Source organism: Eptatretus burgeri, chromosome 13 (assembly GCF_056783735.1).
Source record: "Eptatretus burgeri isolate ZD-2024b chromosome 13, Ebu_testis_v1, whole genome shotgun sequence".
Taxonomy (NCBI): Eukaryota; Metazoa; Chordata; class Myxini; order Myxiniformes; family Myxinidae; genus Eptatretus; species Eptatretus burgeri.
Genome location: NC_140973.1, coordinates 18114745 through 18138744, shown reverse-complemented (window position 1 = coordinate 18138744; position 24000 = coordinate 18114745). Strand labels below are relative to the sequence as shown.

Below are 24000 nucleotides of genomic sequence, written 5' to 3'. Positions count from 1 at the left end.
GTTATTTCGATAAGTATGTGTACAGTTAGAATCCATCCCCAATGTCTAATGGGAATTTTGTGTGTGTGCTGTAAGTTATTTTATAGTTAGGTTATTTAAATCTCCAGATCCCCTCCACTTACGGCCACAGTGTCTTTCAGCGCTTGCGCCCTCACCTCACGGCTGTAGCATAGGAGGCAAGGTCCTCACGTGCTTGATTCGACTTCCTCGAATTGGTCTGCATTCCAACACCACGAGGCAAAATCGTTGTTTCTCTAGCAAGAGGGGTACAGACGCTCATAGAGGGGGCGGGGTTTTCCCGGCTCGGCCATAACCCCGCCCAGAAAGGGCGGATCCATGGAGGTCCCTGTCCAATCGGGGCGATCAGCACGTCAGCTACACCAAGGCCCCACCCCGCTCAGAGCGGTCGAGAAAGGACGACGCGACCCTCAGTGTGTGTGTGTGTGTGTGTGTGTGTGTGTGTGTGTGTGTGTGTGTGTGTGTGTGTGTGTGTGTGTGTGTGTGTGTGTGTGTGTGTGTGTGTGTGTGTGTGTGCGTGTGTGTGGAGAGTTCTTGTGCTCGTTCGAGTTTGGAGAGTTCAGAGAGTTCTTGCGTGTCCTTGGGAGTTCTTGAGAGTTCTTTGGAGGGAGCAGTTCTTGGAAGGCAGTTTGGGTGTGCTGTCGTCATTGCTGGAGCTCTCAAGCCTGGAGTCTCCGCTGGCCTTCTACAAGCAGCGACCCTGGATCCGCTCTTCACCATCCAAGCTCCCACGGACCACAGGCCCCACACGTGCAGTCGCGGACCAAGCCGCACGAACGTGGTCAGGTACCCCGACAGAACTCTGACCCCGAGCTCGACTATCCCCTTGCTGCGAGGGTCGAATAAAGACCAATTGGGTCCTTTTTTTTTCTTTGGGTGTGTGTGTGTTTGTGTGTGTGTGTGGCGCCAGTCTGTATAAGTAGAAATTGTTAAGTGTTGTTCATTGTACATGGTTTGCATTTCTTTAATTCGTGATAACTCCACTCTTTTTGTGCTCCCCCTCCCCGATGATTGTTATAAATTAAACCCCTGTTAAATGTACCAGCTCGTTTTCTGTGCTTTCCTTCATTGGCCGAGCAAGGTGCGTATTGAGAAATAGTAAGGCCGTTTGGGCCGGTAAGTTGTCATTTTGTCCGGCGCGGCTTTGGTAACTTCTGCTCGGTTACGCTGGATCAGAGTCGGTGATAGCGACTCGATTCGGTCAGTCGGCCGAGGGTGTGGTTTCCCCGGTAGTTAGACGGCGTGGGTACTTCGGTAAATTGGAATTAGACAAGTGGACCCGACCTCACGCCGTCAAAATATTGGCGACCACAGTCCTCCAAGTGACCCGTGACCTTTCTGAGTTGTCCAAGAGACACGACCTAAATTCCAGGTGTTCGGTGGGAGACTACTCCACTGCTCCACCTAGTGGTCGTTTATTGTCATCGAACCCCGGCCCACAACAATATTTCAAAAAGTTGTAGTTGAGTTATGACAAAATTAGGTGGATGGGTTGGTTCGGTGACAAGAATAAGCTAATTAGATTCTGGTTCAGGTTCGGATCAGGATGCAACCTGTCAGTAGGATACAAAATGTAAACTGTTCAGCCTGGCGGAGGTATGCGCTCTACCGAGTACCGTTGTAGCTTTGGATGTTTTCATGTCTCGCCAAAAAGATTTTGGAATGATTTCACATTAGAAATCAAAAAGTTATTCCCCTATGAACTCGTGCTTGTCCCAGCAAAATTCGGCACGTATTTCGTCTTTTTTTGCTATAATTTCCAGCTCGTGTTGCACATTCGGCTCAGTGGGTGAGTTGTCTGATGCCCTTTCCATTACCATATAATCAACCAAATGCTGAGAGAGTTTTGCTGATCGCCATAGGAAAGAAGGTGAAGCATGGGCTCTTTGGTTCGGTTTATTGTCTGCATTGTGTTGTGCAGTCTGACCAACTGGTGATAGTCGTTTGCAAAGTTGAACAGTGACTTGTTCAGGGAAGTTTGACAAGTGTCATTGACACATGTTAATATAATGTAAGGTTGGACCTGCAACCTGATTAACTGAGGGCACAAGCCAACAGGAGAGGGGAATCTTGTAAATATTATTATGGATTTCCGCCGGCGTCGGCGTTCGCACGACCGCTTCAGTCCAATCGCAGTCGCACGCCCACCGAAGGCCGGAATCCAGGCGTAGCTTTCCGGACAACCCCGGAAACAAGCTACGGGTGCCTTTTAACACACCATAAACTTGTCAATTATTCTCTCCACGCGCTTCAGGGTTAATCACTGAATTGTCGATATACCTAACTATTCACGCGGACAGAAATACCGAGAGTTTATACCTCTACGGGAACTTGTACGGATCGAGCTGTTAGGCGTGCTCATCCCGTGTGCGTTTTGCCAAGTGGTTTTAAATCGCCAAGTTCCGTCGGACCAGATTATCACTTTTATCGGCTTTAATAGCCAGTTAATTCCCCGAACGCGTAGTGACAGTTAATGTAAGGAAAATGATGCAAACTAGCAGATCGACATTTAAATCAATAAACCAATGTCACCCGCAGGGTGACCCGTATCTTGCCAAAAGGTGACCACGTATGACTTCTTTAAGGTCACACTGAGATGAACAGAGCTGCTATCCACCAGGAGCGACTCCTTGAGGAATATCTGTCTACGAGAGATTCCAATGAGAATCGTTCAACAGAGTAACCATGAAAAATATGTGTTTGCCTCATAACGTCACCAAATGACGTCATAATGTCTCGAGCTTGACATATCTAGAAAGCACTCATCGAGGTGTTCAATGTGAGGTACTACACAATATGGTTCCTAAAACTTGAAAATTTGACCTTGGGGTCAAATATGTTTGACCTCAGGCGCTAACCATGAAGGTCAAGGCCAATCGCCACCAAAAACTAATCAGCTGAGCGCCAGACCATACACTACATTCCCATGAAGTTTGAAGACTATCCGATCAAAATTACTAAAAAAATAAGGGTTTCGTCGACTCCCCTGATTTGCGACAGTGACCTTGACCTTTGACCTTGACCTTCAAAATTTTATGCGCTGAAAGGGACCTCTATAGGCCTCTGATATGCGAAGTTACAAAAATTTCCAATGATAACTGTGCTCTGCAGAATTTTTTATACGTGATTACAGACAAACAAACAAACAAACAAAAAAAAAAACATACAAGCTGACTAACATATCTTGCAAAAACTTCGTTTTGGCAAGATAAAAATGGGGCATTTATTCACAGTAAGCACGTAATAAATGGGGGGGGGGGATGGGGACAAGACACGACAAAAAGCCCACAGCCGAGGTCTATGCGATAATGTACATGCATTCATGCACTTAACCAGCAATTCTACTTTATGAGACAAGGCGCCACAGACTTCCATACAAAACCCAAGGAAAAGAAATGGGGCTCGTGAGCCTTTAATGGTACCCAGAGCCGGGATGACCGAAGGACTCCAAAAGACCGGGCTGGTTACCTGGCCGCCCCTTAGTGGCGAATCGACCGTCTTCGGGTCGGCGACCCCTGTGTCTCTGTTCCACCTGGGGCGTCGCAAAATGCGTCAGTCGCTTGAGTGGCTTGAGCAGCTTGGCGGGCGGCTTTCCTCGGTCGCTTGGCCTTCCCCCTGGCCTGGTCGATCGGGCCTGGCCGACGACACTTCAGAGGAGCGAACGGGCCTTGCTCTCTTAGAGTTGATGCTCTTTTAGGGCCCGTTCACTCCTCAGCGCCGCTCAAAGCTCTCAGGGCCGTCTGCCCGGACCGCGACGCAGCTTGGATGCGCCTTTCTCTTCAGCGATTCCAAACTCCGTCCTTCTGCCGTTGCGTCTCGATCCCGCCCAACTCCTGACGCTCCTCACCAACTCCAACTCCCACTCTTGCGACGCGACTCCAACTGGCTCTTGGGACGCGACTCCGCCCTTTTTATCGGGTGGGGGTGCCCTCCCTTCGAACCTTCACCCGAGGCTGGCTCCGCCTACTTTCACCTCTGCCCCTTTCACCCCTGGTGGAAACCCCATTTCGGATTGGCTGGCTTTTTCCGAGGCAGAGCCCATTTTGATCCGAATATGCAAATCAGCAGTTTCACGGCTGTTTGCACACGGACATTCTGATTGGCCAGTCCTTTCCAAGGCAGAGCTCATCTTTATCCGAATATGCAAATCAGCCGCTTCGCGGCTGATTGCACACGGATGGTGGAATGTGGCTTCCAATGTGGCGCGGCGTGTCTGCAACGGCATTTTGCCACTGTTGCTGAGGAGGGCGTGATGGTGTCGCGATGTTGATGGCGCTGTCGAGAAGATGGCGTTGTTGTGGAGTTGATAGCGTTGTTGAGATGTTGTTGAAAATAAAAGACAGAAAAGAATAACGGCTACCTCAAAGATTCACAACCCGGCACACGAACAAGACCCGTTGTACATCGGTGGGGAATCTAACCTAAAACACGTACTTATCGAAATAACTGATCTCTGGGGATCCTGAATGGTGTTCTGTGATTTCCACCACCGAAACAATATTTTAAAGTGTTTGTTTGTGCGTTTGTTTGTTATTCTTGCACAGCTGAAGTGAGAGAGGCCCCAAATTTTGGGTGGAGTTACCTCATAACCTGGCCAAGGTGTGAAGCTACGACACGTTAGCCTCAACATCCATTTTCAGGTCACTTTTTCATTTTCAGGTCATATTGGGATGTGGGGTCAGGCAGTGCTGCGCCGGACCGCAAGCAAAATGTAACCACCATGAGGCCAATAACTCCATAGTTTTTCAATTTCCAACACATCCCGAAACCACCGCCGGGAAAGGCTGAACTCGCTGTGCAGCGCTGGATATCCCTGCCCCTCCCCCCTCGGAGAGCACCGAGGTAGGTCCTGCTAGTTTAACATACCATTAAGCGTGATTTATTATTATTTATTTTCGTATACAAAGTCCAGGCTCGTGGAAGAGTGAGAGCATAATAACGGATCAGGACGTAATAGAACAAAAGTAGCGCACAGGGTGGACAAGATTGATACAGAAGCAAACTCTCAAGGAGGAAAAACTAGGAATTTGGAAAGAGGTGGGCTTGGGGGAGGGGGTGGAGTTGACGGGGGGGGGGGGTAAAAAAAATCATGGTTTTGGATTGAGTGATCTGAGATGGTGGTGAACAGCTGTTTTGAGGACTTGGAAGGAAGAATGAAATTGAAGAGAATGTGGAAGTTGGTTCCACAGGTCGGGAAAAAAGAGGAACAAATGAGTGGAAGTGAGCAGAGATTCTGGATTTTGGGAGTTTCACCAGAAGCAGGTTGCTGGTGGACCACGTGTGCCCTGCAGAAACCTGAGGGGGACAAAGCACGAATAAAGCAGTCACTGCTCACCTCCACTCATTTGTTCCTTTTTTTTCTGCTCACCTCCACTCATTAGTTTGGAAGTTGTCAGCAAGCGTCTGTAAAATTGGCCAAAAAAACTTGGCTATTTGATCTCGGTGCCAGAAAACAACAGCCATAGTCTTCTTTTTCAAGAGTTAGAGGCTTGTAGTTCTTTGGTTGAAAGTTCATTTTTAGGTCATCTCTACCGAGATGACCTAATAAAGCCGGACCAAATGTCCGTACGTCCATCCGTCAACAATTTTTCTTTCCGATCTTCATGAAACTTAATAGGTGGGTAGAGGTCGATGAGTGTTGCACGACGATATAACTTTTGTCAGGGTCAAGGTCACGAGGTCACGTAAGTTATAAAAATCGCCATTTTCAAAACCTATCTAGTCTGCCATTCTACAAGATATTCGGAAACTGTTTATTGATTATGATAGTAAAAAAATTATCTTGTATCTAACCGGACAGATTTTTGAATTTCCTTCCCGTTTGATCGTCACGTGATCTGGAAGATGGCCAAAAACGCCGATGCGATTCGCAAAGAAGGCAGGAAGGAGAAATGAAATATAAATATAAAACACATTTTTAGCCTTTTATATTTATACATTTTCCGCCGAAGGTGCAAAAGTTTCAAAACCCGAAATGTAAACGTCGGCATTTATTTTAAAAAATATAATTTCATGCGTGCGCGCCAAAATGCCGAGTCATCTTTAACCAAACTGCGCAGTAGTCTTCGGTCATAACTGAACATTGAGAACTTGTGCTATTATAGAAATGACCGTCACCCCCACACGGGGGTAATTTTTAAGACATTTAAATTAATGGTAGTGATCTTTGTTACCTTTATTTGTATAAGGAGTAAAGGCTTATGGAAGAGCTAGAACACAGAATGGATCAGGACACAACATAACAAAAGGAACAGCAGAAGGAGAAGGGGGAAATGCCACAGCAGGGCCGAGGGAGAAAATATATGGAGACGGATAAACAAGGAATGCGGGTAATGATGAGGGGTAAGAGAGTACAAGATGGATTGAGTGAGCAGGAGTAAAGGATTGAGCTGAGGGATCAGAAGTAAGAATACCTGGGATAAAAGGAGTGGAAAATAATGACCGTTTTTACAGCCATTTTTCCCTGCTGTGCAGGGGTTTGGCTTTTTCTTGAGGCAATGTTTTATGGCCGGATGCCCTTCCTGACGCCAACCCTGGTCGCCTCTTACGACACACAGGGATATGGTACACCTATTCTAACCGGGGCATACACCGGGACCAGTACACTGGCACTCATTTCGCCGACCTCGGAAGGATGACAGGCTGAGTCAACCCCCTGGTGTTAATTCAGCAGCCAACGGGGCTTGAACTCAGGACCCTTGGATCCCAAGCCACCACCCTAACCACTAAGCCAACACCAGGCTTGATAAAAGGAGTGGAAACAAGGCAAAAAAATGGAGGGAGAAGCACAACCCTTAAACTCAGTAGGCCATGACATTACCCGGGACACAAATGGATGATTCAACACCACAACAAAATATGGTTTGAGATGGAAAAATATGACCAGCAAAACAAATTAAAACTATAAGGGCACTCGGTGGAGCGCATACCCTCGCCACAACGCCTGATCCACGAGAACATATCAGGCCCAATACATTTTTTTAAATGCTGCTGTATATCGTTTTTGGCCCTATCTCTCAATGGTGAAGAATCCCTTTAGAAATTAAATAACTCATGTCCAGATCCGGATTCGGATCTTCACCAAAATCGAATCAATTTGTCGTGGTCACACACCCAATCTGTCCACCATGTTTCCTCTGAATCTGTCTACAATTTATAACAATAATCGGGGAGGGGGAGCACAAAAAGAGTGGAGATATCCTGCACACAAACAGATACAGATACAGAAACAAAGACGACGACGACGTCGTCGTCGTGCAGAGCACGATACTTGCAGAATCCATAAAACACATTTGACCTCAAAAAGAATTGGTGGTTGAATTCAATGACCAAATATGCAACTCCCCTTCAAATTTCAAGTCAATCAGATGAAAATTGAGGATTTAGAAAACTCACCTAAGTTTTTGACCTTTTGACCTCAAAAACATTAGGCTTCTTCCTTATGAGAAACGCCACCATGTGGTGAAATTTCGTGAAGATCGGTTTAAAATTGTGACCTGTAGGTGAAAGACAGACAGACAGACAGAATAACAAAATCGACTAACCAATAAACTTGAAAAATCCTCGATTTTGCCATTAACAGACAGAGAGGGGTGAAAACATAACCACCTTCACCTTTGGTGGCGGAGGTAATACAATAATACAATAAAATGGTAAAACACAATATCTAGTCTGGGGAACTTAGCTTGTCTGAACTGGAAGGAGCAGCTGACAATCGGGATGTCCATGTGCTGTGAACCTAGAACCGGAAGTACTTTCTATGCAGATGGAAGGCAGTCCTTTAAGAATGGCACTGAAAAGTAAAAACAAGGAGCTTCCAGCTTGCCAAAGCATGCTTGGAAAACAGTTTCAACTAGAACGGCACTCGGTAGAGCACATACTGTACTTCCATCACGCTTAACAGTTTATGTTTTGCATCCAACTGGGAGGCTGGATCCGCATCTGACCTAAACAAAAATCTAATTGGCTTGTTCATGTCACCGACCCAACAAAGCCACCAAATTTCGTCCGAATCCGTCCATAACTTGTTGATATAGCTTGTTATATATTGTTTTTGGCCCTATCTCTCAAATGGTGAAGAATCACTTTTAAAAATTACATGATCCAGATCTTCACCAAAATATAATCAATTTGTCCTTGGCACACACCCAAACTGTCCACCAAATTTCAACTGAATCCGTCCACAACGTTTTGAGATATCCTGCACACAGACAGGGGTGAAAACATAACCTCTTTCCACCTTTGGTGGCAGAGGTAATAATGTGGCAGCCAGCTAAAAGTAAGAAACGATCCATCAGATATTTAAAATTTTAAAGCTTCATTTGCACCAGTAACAGGATTGGTTTTGTAACTGTCCAAACACATTTTTATACCCTGCCTTTCAAGCCGTCATCTTTCATTTTCATGCTCCAGCACATTGCTTCACTCGCTGATGTTTGTTTGGAGTGCTGGATATCTTTGCAGTTATGTCATTTGTTTACTCAGCCTTTGTGTGCTGCACTATATCAAATAGCAGATGCTACAATGAGGGTGGCAGGACAGCCGGTAATTGAATGGCTTTAAAAGTAGAATGGTATTTGAATTAAAATGGTTTTTATGTGATTTGGATAACAAGCATAAATAGAAAAATATATATGCTGCCAGTATGTAATATATCATTTGTAATCAGCAATTAAGTTGGAGTTCCCTGCTTATAACTTTGCTCTTGCAAGTGCAGTTTTGGAACAGTGACTTGTCCTATAGATCAGAGCAAATTGCAATCGCCTTAACATCTTGGAATCTTCGATTCAGGAACCTGCACTGTAGTCACTAATTCACTGTTTAAAAAAATGTTGTCTGCAACATGGGGTTGAACTTTTTTTTTTCATCTTACAATATCGAAATGGAGAGGCTTAATATTATACTTCTTCATTCATATGCAGTATATGGCTGAGGGTGCTGCTGATGCAATGCCCTCTGCTGGTTAGGGCTGGAATTTGGAATTTGGCTATGGTGCTGGTGATGGCTTGTCTACTCTTCACAAAGGACACCATGGGATCTTTAACGTCCAACAATGAATGCTAGCAGACGGGATTCTCATTTAATGCCCATCTGAGGGACGGCAAATACATTGATGAATCTCCTTTACCTGTGAAACACTGGGATAACAGTTTATTGCTGGGTCAGGATTTGAACCCAGGGTAGACAGCTTAGAGGTGAGTGTGTGTACCTCTAGGTACATCCTGTCAGTCCACAATGTTGTGAGAAGCATGAACCTCACCAGAGTTTTAGTGTGTAAGGGTATTTCTGAACAAGGACCTTCCCATGAGGTGAATCCTACAAGGTTGTGTGATATTGACCTATTTATTGTCAACTAATGTCGTTGAAATTTGCATTGAAGTACAATGATGTCGACGTGTATCTTCATCCTGCATGTGCTTTATGAATAAGCTTCACTAATGAGCCTTAGATCGATGTTAAAAAATTATTTGAAAAAGAGCACTAATTTGGTGTATACATCAAACTATATATATATGTCCCTCTCTCTGTACAGGAGTCGAAAGAAGATGAGTATAAGTGGGCAATAGAGCGGCAGAAGTCCAGACGTGATGAAGCGATTCAGTGCAGGGAGCTGCAGAGGCATCAGGAGACGCCGATTCGTCGTTTGAAGTTGCTCCATAACCTATCCGTGGCCTGGTGGACAAAGAATAATTCAGAAACACCACAGAGTGAGGGACCAGTTATACCAGGTGAAGAAAAGTGGCAAAACGTTCAAGCGGAAAGCAAGGAGAAAAAATCTGAAACTGCCACAGATCAAAAATTAACTCCCTTTAAAAGAGGTGTACAACAACGTATGGGAGAAAAGAAGAAAAATGCTAATAAAAAATGGCAGAATTCAGTGAAGAACGTTGATTTGCAATGGGATCTTCACTCCAGTGATGCTCCAAAAAAGCTTAAACAATTGAATGGTTTCCAAACTCTTATAAGCGGTAAAGTGGAAACCCATGAAAAAAATGGTCAGGAAGCAGTTGCGCATCACTCCCTTCATGGTAAATCTGTGGTGAATTATCCTAAAGTCAGCCTGACCTATCAACCTCATCCATCATCTACGTCCTTGAGTTTTAGGAATAGGGACATTGCATCGAAAAGGGGTCATACTTTGACAAACGAGCAGCAGAGGAAAAGCTTAAAAGGTTCATTTTCATCTCTCATAGAAAAGAAACTGCAAAGAGAAGAATCCACCACAAATGAAGCATCAGCAAAGGAATATACTGCATTTCATACCAGGGACCCTTACCAGAAAAGGTGGACAAATTTTGAAAAAGGAGCACCAGGTGAGGAAGTCCATTTGATAAACAGTACTTGTTTGTCAACGCTAGTGCTTTAAATGGTGTAAACTGCATTGCTGCTGATGTTGTTACAGCTGTTGTACCGTCGCAGTTGCATGGCACGAAACCTGGCAAACCTCGTCAAAGCGGTCGTGGTGGCCGACTGATTTTCTCGTCCCGGGCCGGATCCTGTGTGTATTCACCGCAATACCGTGCCAAGTGGGACAACCGAGCCAGTAGATGCACCATACTGATTCAGTGCCATACGCCTGATCTCTATCGATGGCCGAGCAGAGTCGCTAGGTGCATGGCATGGCCATGTTATAGGCGTTGATCATCCTTTAACAGACGTGCACAATTGCAAGTGCTATCAGAACCAGACCTGTGTTGTCTGTCTCGTGTATTTGTCCATGTCTATTTTCGTGAGATTTGTGTGGCAGCTGCACTCCGAGCCTGAGATCTTGCTAAAAAACGAACAAACAAAAAAATTCATCACCACCAGAAATATAAACCTTATACCAAAATTACAAGTTAGAACAAGTCTTGTTCAACCATCGTAGAAATGGCCAACTTGGCAATGTCTAAAAAAAAAAAATGCCAAATACTAACTAAGAAGCAGCATGGTGCTTCACTATATTTTTTAACGAGCAAATACATCGCTTCGCTGATGGGAATACTAAAGGAAGGGGGGGGGGGAGAAAAAGAGAGGTGGGGAAGAATGAGGAGGTGGAGGGGAAAAGAGAGAATGGAGGGGGTGCAAGGAGGGAGGGAGGGAGAGTGATGATGGGTAAGGAAAGGGAAGGCAGCATGAGGTGAAAGGAAGGGAAGGCAAACGTGTGGTGGAGCATTAATTACGATTCATGCTGTTTCATCAAAATATTTTGTTTCTATCTTCACTGTTATTCTATGCAGAATCAATGTCTGAAATCCATTTTCTACCGGTCATGCTGTTGCGGGCCGGGTATCGGCTGCGAGCACGACCGCGAGGAGGAGCAGTAGGGTCGACTCTACCGAACACCCGGAATCTAGATCGTACCGTTCGGAAAACTCCGAGGGTACGGGTCCCTTGCAGGACCGTGAATCGTCAATAATTCCACCACGTGGGACAGCGTTATTTGCCAAACTTCAAAATACCTAGTATAGAGACCCACGTGGCGAGCTACCGAGTATTCACACCCTCAACAGGACGAGTCGTTTCCGTGCTTGGCCCGATCGGATGGTCACCGAGCTCCCGTCGGTCTGAATGCACACAGCTACGGCGACAACGGCCTTTTTAATTCTCCAACACGCACCTTGCTGGACAAGGACGAGCTGAAACATTCAACAAATGGGGTATTTATTAACAGTAGGTGAGGAAGGAGGGAAGCACGTAAGGGCAGAGTTATCACGACTAATAGAAATGCAAGTATGTACAAGGCAAAAAGAGCACTTAACAAGTTACGACTTAAAGACGGGGCCCCAGACACACATGCGCACACACAAATACCCCAAAAAGAAAATGGACCTTCCCGCCTCGTGCGGCCCTTGTCGATCCGATTCGGCGGGACTTGAATCCGCAGCTTGATGCCACTGCAAACACTGGGTACGGAGGCAGCGCCAGGCTCCAGCACGCGACGAGATGCGGACCGAGAGCCAGACCACGCCAGCGATGAGATGAGCAGAGAGCCAGAGCACACGCTCAAACAGATGGGGCCCAGATTGTTTCTCCGCGTGCTCGAGCAGATCCGCCGCAAATATTTGCTCTCCTTTCCTTCGTCGTTCTCCTGCGCGGTCTGCTCGTGTGTGGCCCTCTCTCATTGGGCGGACCGCATGTTACGGCTCCATCTTCTTGCCTCGGACCGCCCCTCAAACGAGCAGAGCAACATGGTCCTGCATGGGCTCCGCCCACGTACGTGCTGACACGCACCTAGGCAATGGCGTCGGTGTGAGGAAGCGAGGTGAAAGCGTGTTGTTGTTATCAGGGGTGTAAAAATGTAAAAGAAAACCCTCACTATCAAAATAACTCCACAGCACATGAACATTTAATTACCCATTAAACAAGGGATGGGACCCTAACTAGAAACACACTTACCGATATAACTGAGCTATAGGGGGACGGCTGGTCTGTCTGTGTGCACAAGGCTTCCAAATTCGTAACAATACTATATACACCGCCCAGACATGTCCGAAGATAAACACAATCCGGAAACACACACGTCCTTTGACGATCACCACCCGGACACATCCAGAGACAGACAGACATGGCCCGGACAGGTCCAGAGACAAAAACTGTCCGGAGATAAACAATGCCTGGACACAATCTTTGTCGGGAGACGAACACTGTCCATACCCACACGTAATCACTGCCTGGATGCAGAGAGTTAGAGAGAAAATGTTATACTTTATGAACAACAAACGGACACGCTTGGCCGATTAATTATCGACAGTTTTTCGGGAACTGGCAGGTTGGAGTCAGTGTGATTACCAACTACAGTACTTACTGTATACAACCCAGAAACCTTGAGCATGTATATGTGTATATATATACAGTCAACCTTGGTTCATCGCGGGTTTTCCCTTGGAACGTAACTAATTTTCTGCAGATTCCCCCGGTACACCGCGGTAATAATATATAAAATATAAATTATTTAAGCAATAAATTATAACGCGTGGCGCTCGAAAGTATCTTCATAATAAGACAAACAAAAAAAAAATTGTATGTTTGTCGACACAACGCACGAGACAAAGACATAGAGCGCTATTCATTTCTCCTTGGCGCTGATTGGCTGCTGCCCACGAGGCGCACTCTCGCTGTCTTGAGTGTTTCGCTTGTGAACGACACATTTTCTACGTTTTTTTCTCCAAGCCCTACGATGCTGCCCAAACGCCCTGCACCTTCTAAGGCTTTTGGTAAGGAACCGAAGCGCCAGAGGAAGGTCCTAATGCTCCAGGAGAAGGTTGAGGTGCTAGATATGCTTCGAGAAGGAAAAAGGTTTGCCGCGGTTGGACGCCATTACGGTTTGAATGAATCGACCTACGCTACATCAAGAAAGACGAAGCCAACATCAGGAGTACCGTAGCAGTCAACTACTGCCAAAGCGCAAAAAGGGTGGTAACTGCACGCAACAAGAACATCGTCAGGATGGAATCGGCACTGGCCCTTTGGATCACCGATTGCAGGGAGAAAAACATCCCATTGGACACCAACACCATCAGGGAGAAGGCCAGAAAACTTTATCGGCAATTCGCTGGAGTAGCAGGTACCGAAGGAGACGACGACGAGGATGACCCCGACGACCCCCAACCAGGACCATCGACAGCAGCAGACCCATTGAATTTAAAGCCAGCAAGGGCTGGTTTGACCGATTTCAAAAAAGATTCAAACTGAAGAGCTTATCGCTGCATGGAGAAGCCGCCGAGAAGTACCCGGAGACATTCAAGGCGATTATCGAGAAGGGGTACAGGCCAGAACAAGTTTTCAACATGGACGAGACTGGCTTGTTCAGGAAAAAAATGCCATCCAGAACGTTTATCATGATGGAGGAAGCCCAAGCCCCTGGATTCAAAGCTCAGAAGGACCGATTAACCCTGATAATGTGTGGCAATGCTGCTGGGTTCATGTTGAAGACAGGGCTAATTTACAAGTCTGCGAACCCAAGGGCCATGAAAAACAAAAATAAAAACCTGCTGCCAATCCACTGGATGCATAACCCCAAGGCCTGGATTACGAAAATCCTTGCGTCCGATTGGTTCCACCAGTGCTTCATCCCTCAAGCCAAAATGTACCTCAGCGACCTCGGAATGGAGTTTAAGGTGCTGCTGCTGATGGACAACGCTGGAGGCCACCCACTGGATTTATCATACGAGGGAGTGCAGATAGAGTTCCTCCCGGCAAGCACAACATCCCTCATCCAACCTATGGATCAAGGCGTCATCCGCGCCTTCAAGGCGCTTTACATTCGCAACGCCTTGCAGCACCTCGTGGAGGCCATGGATTCCGACGACAATTTTTCTCTGAGAGCGTATTGGCGTGATTTCACGATAGCAACGTGTCTCCAAATAATTCAGAAGGCTCTACAAGAAATGAATAAAGAAACCTTAAACGCCTGTTGGAAGAAGTTGTGGCCAGAATGCGTCCACGAATACAAGGCCTTTTCTCCAGACGAAATTCACCATTCGGCAATCGATAAGGCAGTCAAGCTGGCGAAGATTCTAGGAGGAGAAGGATTCAATGACATGATGCACGACGAAGTGAATGACCTCATCAAAACCAACTCTGACCCATTAACGGACGACGATTTGGCTGAGCTTACGAAGTCTGCAAGCGAAGAGGAGGAGGAACAATCTGACCCATTGCAGGAGCACGACGATGAAAGCCTATCACTTGAACGCTTAGCAACAATGGCGAAAACGGCCAAAGAATTGCAGGGGATGGCTGAGGCATGGGATCCCTCTATGGTTCGGGCGTTGCAATTCAAGAACACTATTGATGGCGCAATGGAAATCTATAAAACTCTCCTCACCACCATGAAGAAACAACGCCAGCAACTGCCCATCACAATGTTTTTGCAACGTTACTGAGTTTACAGTAAGCATTTTTATGCTTCAAATGTTTTCTTTAAGTGTTTAATTGAGATTAAAATGTGTTTTGTGGAGGCGTCCATTCATCGCGCATTTTCACTTACTGCGGGAGGGTTTGGAACGTTACCCCTGCGAGAAACGGGGGATTACTATATATATATATATATATATATATATATATATATATATATATATATATATATATATATATATATATATATATATATATATATATATATATATATATATATATATATATTTTGAAGTCCACGAGGAGTGAACTACCTCGGGTTCCCACCAGACTCTCTGGAATTGCAGGCCGCCGCACATGAATAACTTTGTGACGCCGCGGATCGCTAATCGATTGTGAACGCCAATAACTCAACCACGTGACTTAGGGTCCTCCGTCTAATGAATACCGTTTACCTAAAGGTCACGTGATCTAATTACCGGGGAACACGCCCTCGGTACGCACTTGTTCATACCGGATCACCTCACCAGATCAGATGCAGCCGAGCGGGACTGCCAAGCACGTACCGGCTAGGAAACAGATCGTTGGGGGGTAACGCCCTGGCTAAATTAGGCTGTGAACCATGCTGGACCAATGGAGGAAAAGACAAAAACACGCTAGGAACATTTCTGCACAAAATTGATTTTGGTCAAAGTTTTCATACCACCGCACAATCTTAGACATCAATAAGATCCCCTCGTGCTGTTAGATTAATAAGTTGCAACTCGATTAATCAGGACGGGTATTATGAGTTTGGAAAGTCGTTCTCTTGGAGCAGAATCATGTCTTCACGCGGAGGAAGCGCGGTCTTAGGGCCAATTATGTTCATTGATATTTTTTGAACAACGTATTGACAAACGTGGACTAATGCTAAATCTTTGTTTTAGAATATTACTTTCAGGTCAGCAACAAAAAGAAACATACAGGAGGAAACGTGTCGAATCAACATGACAACTATTATCAAAACAAAGGTACAACTGTTTCTGATTTTTCTTCCACATTAGAACAAGGCATCACAGTCAAGGATAATCAAAGTTAAAACTTTATTAAATATTGCTATATCAAATCTTTAAAATGCATACTTATCCTTTTGATATCTGATGACTAGAAATATAATCATGTTGCTTCTGAAAATGAAGTTGTAATTGTTGCTGCAAGATCCTTCAAAGTGTATGGTGCATGAGTTTCTTTTCTTTCTTGTTTTTCTGTACAAGAATGAGGCTTATGGAAGAGCATGTTCTTGATGTTGGCCAAATATATTTACCCCATGCTGGTGAAGTGAAAAGTGGGGTTAAGCATTTGGTCCATGTCTGTCCACAAACGTCGGTTTATGATCAAGGAACAACTTCATTTAAATTGAATACTGTATTATATTTTGAACACAAATCAGAAAGCAAACGTGTACTTGAACAGTATTTTGTTTCCAACTTCGACCCGATCGCACACGTGCAGAGTGGAGTGAGATATTTTGTTTTATTCTGTTTGGCAGTGAAACAAAATTGACTAGAAGGGCACTTGATAGAGCGCACACTTCCGCCAGGTTGATTAGCTTGTTTTGTATCCCACTGATAGGCTGGATTTGGATTCGGACCTGCACTAAAATTTAATCAACTTGTTCTTGTCACCGAAATAACTCGTCCACCAAGTTTCATCCGAATCCGTCGACAACTTTTTGAGATGTCATGCCATATGTCGTTTTAGCCCAATCACCCAATGGTGAAAAATCACTTTAAAAATTCTCACATCCGGATCTGGATTCAGATCTTCACCAAAATCTCATCATTTCTTCTTTGTTACAAACCCAACCTGCACACCATGTTTCAGCCAAATCCGTCCACAACTTTGAGATATTTTGTTCAAAAGCAGACGGATCGGGGTGAAAACACAACCTCCATCCACCTTCAGTGGCAGAGGCAAAAATCATTCAAAACAGAAAACTTTGTTTTTAAGGACGTCATAAAGGATACATACAGCAGGCACTAATAACTAAAATAATGTTTTGGTGGTGTAATAGACACTCCTTCAATCGCGCTAAACTTCTGGAATTTTTTTTAAAGACCTTTACAATCTTTATTTTATTTCAATTGTAGGATATACTTGAACACTGCACAAGGTAACGTGTTCTATGAACTCTATCGTAAGTGCTGTTTTCACATCGATGTCATTATTCATCCAAATAACAGTGGGATTTGGTTTAAAATTTTAGCTCCATTCGCTTCGAAGCTGTCTAGCCTGGGTTCAAATCTCGACCCAGCTATAAACTGTCATCCCAGTGTTTCACATGGAGGGCAAGGAAGGCATCAATGTGTGTGCTGTCCCTTAGATGGACGTTAAACTGGATGTTCTGTCTTCTCGCATTAGTTATAGGGATGTTAATGACCCCACCATGTCCTTTGCAGAGTAGGTGGTCTATTGCCAGCACCATGGCCAAATTACAAATCTCTGCACCCTCGGCCTAGTATACTGCATCGGAGTGGCTAGGATTGTAACCCAAACCAAAAGACTGCTTTGGCAGAACCACCGCTCTGTATAGAGAATGATGCCTAATAATCATTTTAGTCCAGCATACCTTTAGGCATGTCATTGTTTCTGGAGAAGTGGCTGTTCTCAAAAACATTGAATTGCTTATTTTAACTGATTTGGCAATCGTAGAATGTGAAACCTGTGATATCACATAAGTTTCAACGAAATGGGGACAAGACTTTGCTGCTCTCACAAATCAAGTTGTTTTTGCTGTTTAGTCAGGAATGGATTTGCCATTGGGACTCACGGGACAATATATACCCCTCCATGTTTTGTGAAATTGGGTGGGTGGGGAAGCAGGGAAAGAGGAGGGGGGGCAGGGTAAAAGGAAATAATAATTGAAATTTAATTGAGAATTAGATGAAATAAAACTGTTCTTCCCCTTTTCCCTTTTGTCTTTTTATTTTATTGTATTTCTCCCAATTAAAAAAAAATGCAATTAATTTCTCCCCAAACCCACTCTTGCTTTTATCCCTCATCTTACCCCTCTCCAAATGATAAAGGTGACAATTAAAATGGTTACCTAGCTTTCATAATGTATTATTGGCATTTGTTACTTCCTGCTTTGGAAGGGTATAATTATGAAACTTTTTTTTTTCCTTCTGTCCTGAAAGTTTTAAATGTTTGTAAAACTTGGAATTGCTTTTTTTAAAACTAAAAATAATAATAATAATATGTTCGTTGTACTTATTCACTTTCTTCTGAGGTTCTTACAACATGCATGAATATATTACTTTTGTTGTCTTTTGGGAAGTGATTTTTTTTAATTCCTGCCATTGTTCTGTTGTTATAATATCTTTTGATTTGCCTCAGGGTCCCCATTTTCGAAGGAATCAAAAACGACATTTGCCATGGTGGGAGATGTCACCCAACACCATCATTCACAATGGGTTTGATTTCTCAATGTGCAAAACACTAAGTTTGACTTTTTTATTTTATTTTTTGGACTTAAAATGCCATAAGTTCAGACAGCATGAGACAAGAGCATGATTAAAATCGGGAAACAATATTAGTGCAGTTAGTGTCATAACTCATAACCACACTTCTCGATGACAAGCTTGGTAGCTTATTCACACTGTGGAATGCAATTTCCAGTCGTTAACTGTGTCAGAAACTTAAATCCACTCTATTAAATAAGGCAATTATCTGATTGTGTATGTGTGTTTGTGTACGTGTGAAAGTCCTTGAAAAAAACAGGGCTGGACTGATCTTCACCAAAATTTGCATCCGTGCTGGTAATACCCAGGGTTAGGCCATGGGCATAAACAAAAATCCCCCACCCACTGTGAGTGGGGTGGGGGGGGGGAGGTAGAGAGAACTCACAATTTTTGCCTGTACACATGCCACTGTGTGTGGTTCACTGAATCCTGCTGCAGCCCGGGGTGGGGGGGGGGGATTATTAGCCATGGCACAAAAAATATATTTGCCCCACAATACACCCCCATTCCCATTACCCCTGGCCCCTAATCTCCTCCCAAAGGGAACAGGTGTTTCTAGTATCTATATATTAATACTGAAGGACCAATTTTGTGCTCCTCCTAGCGGTCGCGTCACGTTTTTCTCGGTACTGTGACCTGGACTGAAAGAAACTTCGTACCTGTAAGAGTGCATCGCACATAGTGGCAATCGTCAAACTTCAACTCTGAAGCAGAATAAACACTTTTCGTTTTACATTCCTTTACATGGCGACGTGTGACGTCACCGCTGAGAGGCTTAAGGACGTCATGACATCATCGGTCATTACGTCTGTCGTCGACAGACCGTCACCGCTGAGAGGTGTAATTCCACTCCTCGAAAATAGCGTCTGAAATGTAAAACCCTCTTCTGCACATGCTGACTACCTCAGAATGTGAATTTGACACAAAAAATGTAACAAGAAACATTGTATCTTCTATATATTAATACTAAAGGACCAATTTTGTGCTCCTCCTAGCAGTCGCGTCACTTTTTTTCAGTACTGTGACCTGGGCTGAAAGAAACTTCGTACCTGTAAGAGTGCATCACACATCGTGGCAATAGTCAACCTTCGGAATCCGTCTGTGACGGGGTTTTGGCTCGTCTCTAATATGAAGCATCACATCATAACTCTAAAACCTAGCAGCCTGAAACTGCATGTATATGAAGGGAACTTCCAAGGAAGTGCATGAGTGAAAATGGGGTGTTTAGGGAAATTAAAACACCCCTTTTTGACAGCCTCATTTAATTATATCCTTCATCAGGCACATCCTCAGCCAACTTGCTCTCCATGGGGTCTTGTGGCATATCCTGAGTTACCTCGCTGTTTGAAGCTGCCATGGTTTCTGCTCTGCTCAACCATGCCTTGACTTGGAACAGGCCACAACAATTTATTAACGATAGTTTCCCCCCCCGCCCCCCCCCCCACTTTCCTCACTAATATTATCGAATGCCTGTTCATCATTGCTCTGAATCACTGGGTAGATTGCAATGCTTAAAAACGCCTGGTGATGCCAGAGTTCGTGGCTTTATTTCATTTCCGCACCTGCCATAACCTCGAGAAAATATCATACTAAGCCGAATTACAAATTTTTAGCTACAGAATTGAACTTGGCAGTAGTTCCGACTACTAAAAAAAGTGTTCATTTGTCCAATTTGGACATTGCTAACGTGTTTCCGGGTGCATGGGTTTATCGACTGCAATTGGTAATCACTTGCCAAACCAGGCATTCCGTTGCAGTGCTTAAACCATTTATGGAGCACCGTACAGTCAATAGCGGTACAGTTCGTTTCCCAATCAGGATGCACATTCTGCAGTTGCTATACAAGATAGAGCGTACGTATACAGCACACACGGATGTGGTACATATGGGTAGATTTGGATATATAGGGACTCTCCATGGGTGTGTGGGCATGCCATGCCTGTTACGGGCACTGTGGTAGCAAAGTTTCATCCTGTATCTTATAGAGGTTTTATTTGGGTTTCCTTTTTCTTCGTGACTGTTTCTAAAGCAATCGGTTGCTCGATTTCTTGGTCAAAATGGTGGAACCAGCTATCATCATCAGTCACAATACGGAACAGGAAGTCATTGCCATCGGCAATATGTCATTGAAGCAACTGTGATGACGCATCCACGCGTGTTTTTGTTTTCCTTCAAAAACAAATGGGGAACCCAATGGGAACAAACTTTCCAATATCCCAAGATCGCCATTATCTCTTGTACGGTGTGGTGTCCTCTGCCATACTCATGGGCGCATCAACTGTCTACTCGTTGCATTCAGTCGTGGCGCTTCTCGGCCAACCATAGTGTGGCTGATGGGCGTTGTCCACGTTTCCGTCTTTGAAATGTTTCACTCACCTTCTGATACTGCTAGCACCCATGTCGGCATCTCCGTACATCTGACTCATTCGGCCATAGATATGTACAGCTGAGTTGTTCTCCTTCACGAGGAATTCAATCACTACCCAATGGCGAAACAAAATGTCGTTAACAGTTATTTTGTCACAGTAGATTGTGGTAACACCAGTGGTGTGCATGTGCTGAGCTTGTGTTTATATTGAATTGGATAGATGGATAGTTGTCACTAATAACTCATGTTCTATTATATTCGGTATAAACGTGTCGCAGTTGACGCACACGGACTCATATTCTATTATATTCCAATTTCTGCATATTAAAGCAATATTAACAGTGATCCTCCACGACTCAAGTCTCAACCTGAGCAACAATTTGTGGTCCGGCCACATCTGCCAGCCATTTTGACCTGGTTTCATATATCCATGGGCGCATCTTTGCCATACATGGATTACTTCAGAGCTGAATTCATGAATGCATGGTAATTTTTATGCACCTTTGCATAAACATTACGCTCAATTTGAGTAAGATCCAGACTTGTATGATGTAGCAAACTTCTGGATTATACTCTTGAAGAAAAAAAAGATTCATGAAATCAAAACAAACAAGAAAAATAGCAATCAGAGATTGCAGACCCTTGCCAGGACTTGTTTTTTATGGTGTTTGTGTACTGGTGTTTTGCGCATTTAATAATAGACATACTGTCGTGACCAAAATTATTGGCACCCTTGCACCTTTTTTCAAATAATGCACCATGTCTTCCAGAAAATTGGTGAAATAAAATATTTTGGTATCCATGGATTTATTTATTTGGTTTGCAGTGGAACAAAACAAAAAAAGCTGAAAAAATTACTAAATTTTAGCTTATTCCACACACAAATCCTAAAATGGGCCGGACAATATTATTGGCACCTTTCAGAAGTTGTTTGAAATAATTAGATTTCAAGCAGGTGATTCTCCTTTCCTTTGAAATTGAACACACCTGTGGTGAGTTGCAGATCCTTGCAATATGAAAATCACTCATTCAACCAGTTTGAATAGAGAAAAGGTGTCATTCTGCTGTTTTGTGTCAGTGTGTGCACCGCAATGAGCATGGAGAAAACAAAGAAAACCAGAGAATTGTCTGAGGAGGTCAGACACATGATTGTAGCCAAACATGGACAATCTCAAGGCTACAAGTCCATCTTCAGAGACCTTGATTTTCCTTTGTCCACCATACGCAATGTTATCAGGAAGTTTAAGGTCCATGGCACTGCAGCCAACCTCCCTAGATGTGGCTGCAAGAGAAAACTTGATCGAAGATTGCAGGGAAGGATTGTTCGAATGGTGGAGAAAGCACCTCGATCAACTGCCAAACAGATTCAAGCCGACCTTTAAACACAAGGTACAACAGTTTCGACTCGCACCATCCATCGACAACTCAATGAAAGGGGTTTCTATGATCGGAGACCCATGAGGACCCCACTGCTGAGGGAGAGACATAAGAAAGCCCAACTAGAGTATCTGTTTCGTTTTGATGCCCAACAACAATGAAAACGTCAATTCCCATAACCACTTCATTGGAAATAAGAGCAGGTTCCGTGACTCGTAGGACTTCAGCATGCAGAACCAAAAATTACAGTCTTCTCATGGTACACCTCCCATGCGGTTTCATCATGTTGGAGGTCGATCAGGTCCTCCTGCATTCCATTTCCTGCTGGTAACTCTTTTGGTAAGGCCTCAAACAGATTTCATCAGAAACGAAGGTCCTCCTTGAGATCTGGGAAGTATCCTTTTAATTCCACCTCCAGCTTGCCAAGATGCTCACAGGCTGGAGCCCTTAAGTTCTCGGAGGACGTACTATCCAGTTCCAGAACCTCTGACAGTTGCAAACATGGCGAACACGCCAGCCTGAATGTTCGCTCTCCACAATCGAAATGTCACAAGAAATGCTCTGAGCTTCGACCTAAATTCGCAAACCCTTGACTCCGGTTGAACCCGTTATAAGGACGTTGAAGATATCGACAAGGTAGGCGAGATGGAGAACAAAGGAATGATCCTCCAGGGCGGTAACAAAATCCTTACACTTGCCACTACAATTGAAGAACTCTAGTAGCTCGTCCCACAGCTCAAAGATGCGTTTCATGACGTTTCCGCAAGAGGGCCAGCAAACTTCCGTGTGAAAGAGGAGTACGCTGTGCTCAGCTCCGAAATTCTCACACAGCAATTTGAACAGCCGAGTACTGAGGGCGCTTGATTTCACGTTGTTCATTTTGACCAGTACCGACGCATGCTTCCCAGGCCTTCGGAAGAAACTTGCATGACGAAACAAACCAATGAATGATACGGTGCAAACATACAGCGTGCGGAGCCACTTCCTTGACGTGAGCTTGAAAACCGGATTTCCGTCCCAACATTGCTGGTGCATTGTCCATGGTACAGCCTTTCAAGTCGGTCCATTTCAAGCCATGCTTCTTGAAAAATGAATCCACGGCATGGAAGACGTCATCGGCTCTGGTAGTGCTTTTCAACACAGCATTGAACAGGAATTCATCTTTCAATAATAGACATACTAAACATACTAATCTGACATACTAAACAAATACAAGAAGCTGTGAACAAGTTGCCACATCTTGTGGTATGATGAATGTATGATGAATCCAACTGGACATTCGCGAATCTCACTGACGATCTGCTCCAAAATATCCAAGGACATGTCTTCGATTTGGCGTTGCACTGCGTTGTTGGAGAACGAAATTTGGTTCAGTTTCTTTGCAGCATCATTTCCAATGACAACACACCATTTTTTTGGCCATCGGGAGATTGAGATCTTCTCCAATAGTGTGTGGTTTCTTATGCTTGGCAATCATGAGCATGCCCTCCTATGAAGCCTTCACTGCTGCGTTGGATTTCTGGTGAAAGCTCCCACCTAAATTGAATCATTGTTTCTTGAGGGATGTCTCTTTGCACTTGAAAAATTCAAGGTCTCTGTTCTTATAACCAGAGTGAGTTTTCTCCGGATGCCAGGAGAGAAGGCTTGGCTTCAATGAGCTGTTGCTGAGTATCTTCAGGCAAAGCACACATTGCGGACCTTCATTGTTGTTGTTGAGAATTGAAGTGAAACCTCTTTGCTGATGCTGATGACCATCTATCATCCCTCAGACCGGCAAGCAGCAGCTTCTTCGCTCACTGCAGATCTGGGTAAAATCACAAACTGGTCCAACATGTGGAACATGTCTTTCAATCCGGACAAATCTCACACTCTCACTATGTCTCTCCGAAAGGGCCGTTT

General features: G+C 44.4%; 1 protein-coding gene across 9 annotated transcripts in view; it reads left to right on the top strand.

Moving 5' to 3' along the window:
• LOC147013969 (uncharacterized) overlaps positions 1-24000 on the top strand; it is a 116259-nt gene that overhangs the window by 84730 nt on the left and 7529 nt on the right. For 4 of the 9 annotated variants that reach the window (XM_085851427.1, XM_085851424.1, XM_085851428.1 and 1 more), the window contains 3 exons: positions 9551-10331; positions 15783-15866; positions 18232-18308. In XM_085851427.1, coding sequence (XP_085707553.1) covers positions 9551-10331; positions 15783-15866; positions 18232-18308 — 942 coding nt within the window. The remainder of the gene's footprint in view (positions 1-9550; positions 10332-15782; positions 15867-18231; positions 18309-24000) is intronic. The other 5 variants (XM_085851429.1, XM_085851425.1, XM_085851431.1 and 2 more) reach the window with 5 other exon arrangements.